Below are 11613 nucleotides of genomic sequence, written 5' to 3' on the forward strand. Positions count from 1 at the left end.
GGGGTGGGGGGGGGGGGGGGTTGAATTGTGTTTGATAAATTTGATAACTTTTTGCTAATTTGATTAAGGTTAATTGGTTTTTAAGAATTAATTGGAGTAGAAGCAATCAGATTCAGAAGCAGTAAACAATGAAAGCAAAAACAATGAAAGCAAAAATAACTTGGCTATATACAATCCCTTTATTCAGAAGGCTTTCATCCACTAATTCAAATACCTTAAATTACAAAAGCACCTGACCCTCCAAGCCAATCTTCCCAAACAACCTAATAACCCCAAAATTTTGAGGAACTAACCACCTGACCCTAGAAGCCAAGTCTTCTCCAAACAACCTGACAACCCCAGATTGAAGAAGGAACTAAACCACTATCGGATTGATACAAAAGATTGGAACTTGAGTAGTTGCTTATAATAAAGTTGATAATAATAATAATAACTCTCACACTATAAGAAAAGAACACTTAGAAAATATTTCTAACCTGAACAAATGTTTATATCTTTGAACTCTAAGATGAATTGAGAACTTTGAGCTTGAGTTACACTTTTCTACTTTTCGATGCTTTTCTCCTTCAACTTTGAGTGTCTATTTATAGTGAAAATTTGAGCTTCAATTTAGTTCAAGTTTAATTCTGAATTGTATCTTGTTCAGATTGAGTTTGTAAATTCTTCAAATTGATTCTATTTGTATTTTGTGTAGATTGAGTTTGTAAGTTCTTCAGATTGATTTTGTTCCTATTTTGTGTAGATTGAGTTTGTAAATTCTTTAAATAAACTCTTCTTCAAATCATGATCAAATCTTAATTAAATCTTCTTCTCAAATGTTGATCAAATATTCTTCAAATCTTCTATAAATATTCTTCAAATTTTGATCATATCTTATTTTCAACTTGGTCACAGATTTTCTTCAATTATAAATATGAATCAAATCTTATTTTATATTTTCATCAATTATAAATTTGAATCAACCATCTCTTTCTTCATCCTTTGAGGGTTCCTCCCCATCTCTATCCTTTTGAAGAAATTATATGTTATTCTCCTACTTCTTCTTGATTTGTCAAAGAGGGAGAATTAACTATTAGATTTTAACTTTTCAGAAGTCTTGTTTTTGTTCATACTATGTACTTATGTCGTTTTCTTTTTGTTTTGAACCATATGTATAATCGATCCTTTTAAACGTTAATGAAAATATATATTTTGGTCAAAGATTATATTACTTAAATCACATTTTCAGGGGGATCTTTAAAACTAAAGCTCTTAGTTACTATTTAAATCATAATCAAATTAAAATCTTATTAACATGTTTGTCATCATCAAAAAGGGAGAGATTGTTGAGACAAAATGCCAAATTAATATTTTGATGATAATCAAACAAAGTTAATTAAACTTCTAAGTATAATTCCATCTTTTCATTTTTTGCTTTTTAACATGTGTTTTTTAATGTATTAAAGATATGTATTAAACATATCACCGCAAGATCATTTTGATAATCAAAGAACATTCATATTTAATAAAAATAGAAGTCTAGAAAAACGAAGATCGTCCTTTTTCACAACCTTCAGTCTTATCAAACCAAGAACGTTCTGGTTCATAAAAGTTAAATAAGACAAGATCGTTTCTGGTTTGCTAATGAACCATTCTTCATTATAAAGGTATCCGATGTATGTACACAAGATCGTATCAGAAAGATCCATTCCAAAAAGTTTAACAAAGGCAAAAGCTAAGCATCAAAGTCAAACAAGCAAGATCAATCTCCAGATTGATAATGCAACAAGTACAATCATGACAGATTTGATAAGACATTGCAACTGCACTCTGAACAGTCTGCACACAAAATAGAGAAAAGCGTGACATCAAACTGCTGTCAAATGTTCTTAAGTCCTACACATACTCAAAATAGAAATTAAGATCGTTTTGGTTATAAAGCAAGAACGTTCCATCTTTTTTAAAAACACTTATCCATTAAAACTACAACTGGACAGCTGGATTTCCAATGGCTAGATGAGTTGTCATCAAGATTCATAAAGCCTATAAAACGAATCTTAAGGTCAAGGATATTGCAAGAGTTTTAAGTGCAAGCAATCAATCACTTAAATAATCATATTTATAAATCCTAAAGCTCTTCAATCAAAGTAAAGGCTCTAGTTCTACTTCACTAGATTTAAGGATCTTTTTGTTGAGTCTTTTGATGAGAATCTAAACTCAAAAAAGGGTTGATTATATTCTGATATATCATTCTCTTTAAATCATTTCATGTGAAACTCTAGACTATTGAGTTGAAGATAGTTTGAGTGAATTGTAAAAAATCCTTTTATGGTGAAAAGGTGATTTGTAAAAATCCTTTTCTAAGATTGAAATGTAACTGTTGGAAATCCTTTCAAGATAGAAAGATGAAATATTGTAACAGATCAAGATTGATCTGGAAAGTTAGTGTGAAAATAAAAAACGATATTGTTTGAACATTTTAATGAAAAAGTTCACTAATTGTGAGGACTGGACTTAGCCTACTTTAGGTGAACCAAGATATATTACTGTGTGAATCTATTTTCTTCATCTCTATTTATTTATGATTAACTAACCATAGATCATGTAGGGAGATTTTCTTGTGATTTCACTAACCAAGAATGTTATGCTTTTGTTGTATTTGAAAACCAATATTGATCTTGAGTTAACTAAATTTGAATTAATCATAAATTATTTTAAAAAGGGGCAATTACAATTCAAACCCCCTTCCTTGTAATTGACATTATCATTGTCATTTTTGCATGAGGACTATACATATCCCAAGATAAAGGGTAGATCAGGATAAATTTGTGTGCGATTCTCTTTACCTTAATCTTTTACTTTTGCATATTAATCATACCACATTACTACCATTTACATTTTTCAGTATACACTTTTGACAAAGAATGTTATAATTTGTTTAAACTAACATATTTATCCAAGTGACAACTTGAGATATTTCCTTTTTATTTAAATTTTTAAATATCACAATTTAAACCCTCCTTTCTTGTGACATATACTTCAAAGAAAATCGTTAGAAGATCAAAACTTTGGTCACTACGCTAGAGTTCTTGTTGATATTAATCTTGACTCTATCATCTATACTCAAGTTCTTGTCGAAATGGAGAAATGTGCTTTTTATGTGGGTATCGAGTATGAAAACTTCCCCTCTTTCTACAATATATGTCATAATATAGGCCATGATGCCAGAAAATGTAGAAAAAAGGAAAAAGGTGAATTGCAAAAACCTCCCGATTGAAATCAACTTATGTCCAGAAAAAGACTATGTACTAGGGAAAGGATTTGGCGATTTCTGAAGTGCCAAATGAGGGAAACTTTAAAGATATACATGTTATTGATGAAATTATTAATGCATCTTAACATAAACTCGCTAATGAAACTTTGCACATTTGGGTAATAATGTCTCTGCTAGTGATTTTCCTAATAGTAATCCTTTATTTGGATTATACAACTCTAACTCAGAATCTGCAACAACACATGATCCGAGTTGTGGGCAGTGGGTCGCAAAGTTAGAATAGTAAGTTACAAATAGAAAATTATGAGTTTGTGACATACACTCAAATGGATCCTCAACATGCGCAAGTCAAAGTGGTGGAAGATAATTTCATCACGTCAGTTCGAAAGGATCTTCGTATTTTTAATAAAAGTTGGGGAAATATGATGGACAAGAAGAACTTGGATTCTTTACAATGTAAAGATGATGGTTTTGAGTCAGCTCTCACTAAATCCCAAATGTAGAAATTGAAACAAAGAACTAAAAGTGAAGTAGCAATGTCAGTTACAAGGAAGGGGGTTTGAATTGTAATTGCCCCCTTTTTAAAATTCCTGTTAAATTTCAAAGTATTTAACTCAAGATTGATCTTGGTTATGAAAACAATAAACGAAGAACGTCCTTTGTTAGTAATATATCAATAGAAACTTCACGATGTGGTCGGTGCTAAGTGAGTGATAAATAAATGAAGATGAGGGAAATAGAATTCACACAACAATATATCTTGGTTCACTCAAAGTGGGTTACGTCCAGTCCTCACAACCATGAGATTTTCACTATGTGCTTCAGAACCAAGAATGTTCTCCTTCACACCTTTTCTCTTGATCACACCTTGAATCTATTATAATATTCACCTTTCAACCTAGAAATAATTTTTACAATCACCATTCAGCTTTGAAAGGATTTTTACAATCACCTTTCAGCCTTGAAAGGATTTTTACAAACACACTCAATCTAACATAAAAAATAGACACAAGTTACAAATGATGTGTATGATAAAAGTGTTTGGGATATTGAAACTTCTTAACGCTTGTTTGAGATAAATAAAGACAAACTCAGTAAATGATGATCCAATGATATAGTGAAGAAAACTGGAGTTTGCTTGAAGAGTTTCTGACTTTTTCTTACTTGAACAAGTGTTGGTAGATTTGTAGTTTGAACTCTTGCCTTGATCTTCCAATTGATCTTCAATTTATAGATGATAAAAGGCTTTGAATATTCAATTTAAAATGAATATAGTTGTTGGGCACATTTCCTAAGTGTTATATGTATTTTAAAGCAATTAAACATGTGTTTAAATTGTTGTCTAGAACGTTCTTGACAATCGAATAACGTCCTTGCTTTTGGGTCTAATGAAAAACGTAAATGAGTGAGTGAATGGACTATCAACTAACAATTTAGTACTGTTTTAGATCATAATTATGCAGAGCTTTCTACAGAATATTGTAAGTACAATGTACTTGTGTCCTTGTTCATATCTCATCAATTTAGAGATTGATCTTGAGGTTGCTTTCCTCATTTGGGCATTTAGCTCGAGTTCTGGGTTTCACCATTGATTTGTGCAGTCTTGATACTCCTTAAATTGTGGTTTGGACTGTGGAAAATGATTTGTTTTAATTATCCCTTTAAAAGAGAATAACCATAATGTTCTTTTGTAAAACAAGAACATTCTTCGTTTTTGTTTTGTATGAGTGTTGGATTTTGACACTTCTGACAGTTGTTGCAAGCCAAGCTTTTCTATTTTGTACGTGTGTCAGTGATGCAGTGACTTTATCATTTTTATCCAGTTTGTACTTGCTTACTTTAGCCATCAACTTTGGGGATTAGTCTTGCTTTTTATTCTTGATACATTGCTTTGCTTTTTTGGGTTGATCTTATGGAAAAAAATATATCCAAAATGATCTAGAGTATATAATTATGTTCCTTCGTAATGAATACTGGTGATTTGTAATGTAGATTGATGTATTTTCGTAATCCATATCGATCTTGAATTAAAGAAAGAAGACTTTGTTCTTTGTAAACCAGATTATTCTCGGATTAATGTTGTCAAAACCAGAACATTCTTCATTTTTCAAACTGTTGTCCATAATGATCTTCGTTTTTCAAACTGTTGTCCATAATGATCTTTGTTTTTCAGACAACTATCCAGAATGATCTTCATTTTTCAGAATATTGTCAAGAATGTTCTTCGTTTCTCAGATTTGATCTTGCTACTTTTAAATGATCTTGCTTCTGATTTAAAGCATAGTGTGATAATTAATTGTTGTATAAATGTATTTGATCATCTTCTTCATGAAGATGCTATCTTGAAGATGTAATAATCATTCTCTTGAATGATTGATATATGATATATTTCTTTTGAGATTATTTCATTATTGAGTGGATACTTATGTACTTTGATGACGTAAATGACTTATTGCTTGTTCACTTATGCAATTCATGTTCCTTAAACAAAATTCAAGTGCAATCATTAGTAGACCACCATTCATAAAACTTAATCATTTATTTCATAAGGTTTGTTGTCATTAAAACATACATCAGAAAGATTTTACCTTAACAAAAAGTTGTGCAATGAACACCTGTTCTAGGGTTGCTAATGCGTAGTGTCCCTTATGAAGAGTCTCTTTTGGAATTAAGGGGTCTTGCCAAAAACCAAACAGTGTTGGCTCTCAAAAGGTCACGTCTCTCTCATCATATTTTATTTTTATAGTTGAACCTCAGACAATTGCTGATATGTTTTTAACCTAATTATTGGGAGTCGTTTAACATGAAATTTGTTACTATATTAATAATAGGAATGATTTAGTTCATAATATTTGGATTATTTGTTCTAATAATTGGCACCCCCGTTATTATCAACTAAATTAACCATATTTTTCTACGTGATTAACTAGGTGTTGCAGTTGTACAAAAACAACAGATGTTCGTGAAATACATTTTATTTGGCCATTTGAACAAGCAGGCTCTGTAGCAAAAGTTTGAAAAATCATCATGGTTGTGTTTTGCATGAAAGGTCGAACTTTGTGCCCCACTAGAAAAATATAAGATCGTCCTCATTTTGATGTGTATTTAGTTTATTAATTTCTCTCTCCACTAAAAGTCTATATTAACATACTCTATTTGTTCATGACATATATATAGTCGATCACTATACACTTCTATTAAAATTGAGATATCACACTATAATTACCATTACTCCACTTTACTCTCTCATGGCGATATGCATAAGCAAGAAAGTGAAAAATGATTATGCCTTTTTGAGAATGTTGGGATGGAAGTGTAGAAGTGAAAAATGATTATGCCTTTTTAGAGAATGACGCGACCTAATGAAAATATAAGTTTGGAAGTGGAATTCATCTGATAGGGAAGCGTGGAAGCACTTTGATCACACACACATCCTAATTTTGCAATAGATCCACATAATGTATGACTTGGATTGTGCTATAACGGCTTAACACCATATATCCAAACTTCTATCAAACCTTATTTTTGTTAGCCTATTATTATTACCCATACAATATTCTTCCCATTAAATGCATGTATAAACCTTACATGTTTTTAGATTCAGTAATATCTGAGTCATTTAATCCAAAAACCGATATTGATATCTATTTATAATCTTTGATTGATGATTAGAATAGGTTGTGTAATGGTGTTTTGACATATGATATTGTACTAAAATAATTTTTTTTTATGAAAGCAACTTTAATTTAATGTGGATCATTAATGATTTCTCCACTTATGAGATGTTGTTCGGATAGAAAACACATTGTAAATTAGAATATTCTATTTGCATGGAAGACACAGTCGTTCAAATTAAAATTCAGTAGGAAAATATTTTGGTTTGACTCTCTCATAGTAGATTTTACTTAACGACCACTCATTTAAAGCAATAAAAATGTATTTATTAAAGAAAATATTAAAACTCATGTACCTCCCTCTAGACAGACATTGAAACTAGTTTGCAACAAATTTAAAGATATATCAAAAGTCAAAGTTATATAGATGGTGTTGTTTCTAGACCTCAAGAATACAATCAATTGCACAATTAAGCAAAAAGATTTATTTGTTTGGATCTTCCATATTGAAAAGATGATATTTTGAGACATAATCTTGAACCAACACATAAATCTTTCCTCATTGGCTTTTTATTATTCAAAAGATTTTATTTGGACGATGAATCATGAATGATTAATTATTACTAATTTATAAAATATTACAAAACTTTATTAAGGTTTTATAGTTTCATGATTTTATTTGGACGATGAATCATGAATGTTTGAATGATAATTTATGTTAGCTTTATATTTTAGTTTCTTTGAATGGTCTTTAATTTTATTTTGCTTATACTTAGTACATAGTTTTTGTAAACGTATTAATTAATAAATTTATTTTTAAAATTTTAACGGATGGTCAGCTAACCTGTCTTAAAAAGGGGGCATAGTGAGAATTTTAACTCTTCAACACTAGTTGACCCGCTTTGTTCATTTTTAGACGAGTAATGACGAAGTAAGTTGATTAACTTTATCATCCCTAGTTATGTTAGATCATATAAGGTTATAGAATTATATCTAATAGTTTTCTTTTGTATAAATTGGTATTTAGCTTTCATATTTAATCCATTACTATATCCCTGCTCTAAAATCATGTCCGTAAATAGTATGTGCAAACAGTTTAAAATTTTCTACGATGTTAGTGCAAAGTCAAATGTTATATGACTTTAACTATATAAATTGTTGATAATTTGACATTATGTCAAGCATACTACTATTAAATATCTTTTTTACACTTTTCTAAAAAAAATAAGCTATGATCGTCTCTTCCAAATATAAAAAAAAAAACCACCAATTTCGCACACTAAAAAAAAAACCAATTTCGCACACCAAAAATCAAAAAAAAAAAAAAACTGCACAAATAAAATTATCATGAGTTGAAACATTCTCCAATCATATTTTGATATCAAGTTTAATTAAAAAAGCAAAAAAAAAAAAAAAAAGTCTACAATACACATAAAGATTTCATAAGTCAATGAAACATAAGCAATAAAACAATAATACTAACAATTAAATTAATTTCTTTCATATATGTCTAATGGTAAAAAATAATATAAGATCCACATTCTATAATTTAAACTATCTTAAAAAAAAATATTTTATGATATTCACTCATATCTATTATAGATAATTTTTACATGATCTTTTCAAATGTTGACATGTCATATATAAAGCTACGATGGTCTTGAATTTAGTGATCCTATCCCTAAACTCTTGACTTAAAATATCATACCGACAAAACAAATCAAACAGACAAACAAGTAACACTAAACTATAATAATCAAAAGAAAAAAAATGAGGTTAACTAAACTGAATTGTAACAATGGTAGCAATCAGTTAGAAAGTTTTAATCAATGTCTATTTTCAGTTAGAAAACAAATCTAGAAAGGTGTCGTTTCCCTCTCCAACTTCAATGTCCAATTTCCAAAACTTCACACTTCCCTCACCCACCTAAAAAAAGTAACCTACAATCACAACCAAACCAAAACCTTCAAAAAACAACAACAACAACAACAACAACAACAGTTAAATCAAATCTAAAAAAAAAAAAAAAACATTGACATCTCCGATGAAACGAAACCACAGTTCCCACCACAAGAACAACCAAAACCCACCTCGAAAATGGCTTATAATCCCAACTCTCACAATCTCCCTCCTTCTCCTCTTCATCCTTCTCCTTCTTCCCCACACAAAACCCTCTTCTTCATCCCCTTCTTTTGACAATTTCACAACCCAATTGAATCTTCCAAAACTACCCAAATTCGCTTACTTGTTAACAGGTACAAAAGGGGAAGTTTCACAGCTCAAAAGGGTTCTTCAAGCAACTTACCATCCAAGAAACTATTACCTTCTTCACCTTGATCTTGAAGCTTCTGATGAAGAGAGGCTTGAGCTTGCAAAGTATGTGAAGAGTGAGAGTGTTTTTGTGGTTTTTAGGAATGTTATGGTTGTTGGTAAAGGTGATTTGGTTACTTATAAGGGTCCTACTATGATTGCTTCTACACTTCATTCTGTTGCTTTGTTTCTTAAAAGGGTTGGTGATTGGGATTGGTTTGTTAATCTTAGTGCTTCTGATTATCCTCTCTTCTCACAAGATGGTTAGTGTTTTTTGTTTTTGGTTTTGTTTTTGTTTTTGTTTTTGTCTTTGTTTTAGAGTTTAATTAGTTTCATATAGACTCTAAGGTAGCCTCAAATAGATCAAGGTTTTAAATTGCAGTCAGGATCTATAAAGAACTGACATGGACCATAGTTTTAAATTGCTGTTGTACTTGCAGTTACACTGCAAACCTATACATTGCGGGAAACTGCTGTCAATGTGCTTAATTGCGGCTGCGATGCCGTTGTGGAGACTTTAAAATCCGCAATATTGTGGTTGTAGGTGTGGTTGCAACCACAAGTTAAAACCATGACATAGACACCAGACATTAAACTGACACATGACACACAAACCTTAATAAAAATTTGAGAAAATGGAAATGGAAGTGATTAAATGTAAGCATATGCGTCAGTGTCTTGTTGGTGCTCGACATGACACGTCTTCGCTCTACAGTGTTGGTGTTAATGTGGGTTGTGATCCTTGATTTGTTTAGTTTTCTTACAAATAAAAATCTTTTGAATCTAGAACTAACTAAAGTAGCAAGCTATCCCCTTTTGCATAGCCCTGGAATAAATGCTGCAACCAAATGCTATAGCTAATTAGTGACTATTACTTTATATAGTTGTGTTTTTAAAGCAGAACATAAATGAATAAAAGTCAAAGCTGACTCTTGAAGTGAACCTTCAATTCCATTCATATTTGCTATCATTGATTTCACAGTGTTAAAAATTTGTTTCTATTTCTGAATATGCTTCACCAAGTAGAAAAATAAAATACTTTCTATATTCGGGCAGGGGGGTACATGGTTTTCAGTATATGGATAGTTGGATACTCTCAGGAAGTTGGTATTTTATTAGAAAGAAAAGGAGAAAACTCCCCCAGTTACATAAATATGGTGCAGAACTTTCTTTGTGCAAACAAGTGTTTTTCAATAGTGGCTATAGCATAGTTGAGTTTGATGAATCGCTATGTTATGCCATACACTATCTAGTATAAAATATTGTCAAATAGCAGCTATAGCATTGTTGCTTAGCGGAATTTGATCAAACTGCTATTTTCCTCGACCCGTTATTGATAACACTCATGCAAATGTCCCTAGCTAAGAGACAAGATGATCTCCCACTCTTCCCCAACACTCGTGCAAATTTGATCCACTAACTAACTAACTAACGGGGCTATCTAACAATTCTATTTCTAGGAAGTTTCACCTTGTCCTCAGGGTAAATGTCTGGAAAAAAAGAAGACCAACTTACCATTGAGCTTCTGCAATTCCTTCAGCAAACAACAAAGTGAGACATAGAATGTTTTAGCAGGAAGCTCTCTAAAGACAGAATTTCAGATGATCTTTCTAGAGACTAGTTCAGCTCCAAATTTGATGTAAAATTTCTCTATAATTCCTGCCCAAACTCGGAAGTAATTTAAATCTGGTGACTTCGGTGGCGGTGGTCAGCGACCTCCATGGCTTACACCTGACCCTTACCCCTTTGTTCCATTGTTACTGTTATGTGGCACAAAATGAGGGTTTCCTTTCCCACTTCCCTCTTTCTTTTATTACTTATTTCTCATTCCTGTTTCTCCGCATCTCTTACTTGTCAGCGACTTCTCTTTTGAATTTGAGCTTCTTCCATGTTTTTCTTTAAACCCTTTCTCCGGTCACACTATTCTTGCCTCCATGCAGGTATTCACCATGAAGAATTTTGTCAGAAATGATGTAAGGTTACATTACAAACAAGGAGAAAACTACCCTAATCACACAAAATTGTTGCAGAACTTTGAGGGTCAGCACCTCCCTTATCTCTTAATGACAAGATGATTTTCCTCTTCTCTTCTGTTATCTTTATTCATTGTGATATCCTATCATCTATCATTCATAAAGGTGTCAGTTTAGTAGTAAGAAATGGGGTTATCTAATACATACGAAAGAAAATTGAAGTTGAGATTCTCATTTGATTGCGCTCATTTAATTAATGTTGTGGTTGTATAAGTCAAATATATTACTTTCCTGGAGTTTTTGTTTTCGGATCCTAATAAACTTCATAATTTCAAAAATATAAATTTTTGTTTATTTTGCTGACTTTTATTTACCTTCTTGTTTCAGATCTCTTGCATATCTTTTCATTCATGCCTAGGGACATAAACTTCATTGAGCATACAAGTAATATGGGTTGGAAAGA

The 11613-nt window shown here is 31.3% G+C and overlaps 1 protein-coding gene across 1 annotated transcript in view; it reads left to right on the forward strand.

Moving 5' to 3' along the window:
* The first annotated feature begins 8606 nt into the window (after positions 1 to 8606).
* Positions 8607 to 11613, forward strand: part of LOC101495482 (beta-glucuronosyltransferase GlcAT14C) — a 6237-nt gene continuing 3230 nt past the window's right edge. Inside the window, exons 1-2 of the mRNA XM_004506537.4 lie at positions 8607 to 9440; positions 11538 to 11613. Of these exons, the coding sequence (XP_004506594.1) occupies positions 8912 to 9440; positions 11538 to 11613 (605 nt within the window). The 5' untranslated portion in view covers positions 8607 to 8911. The remainder of the gene's footprint in view (positions 9441 to 11537) is intronic.

The sequence above is a fragment of the Cicer arietinum genome, chromosome 6, assembly GCF_000331145.2.
Source record: "Cicer arietinum cultivar CDC Frontier isolate Library 1 chromosome 6, Cicar.CDCFrontier_v2.0, whole genome shotgun sequence".
NCBI classification, from domain to species: Eukaryota; Viridiplantae; Streptophyta; class Magnoliopsida; order Fabales; family Fabaceae; genus Cicer; species Cicer arietinum.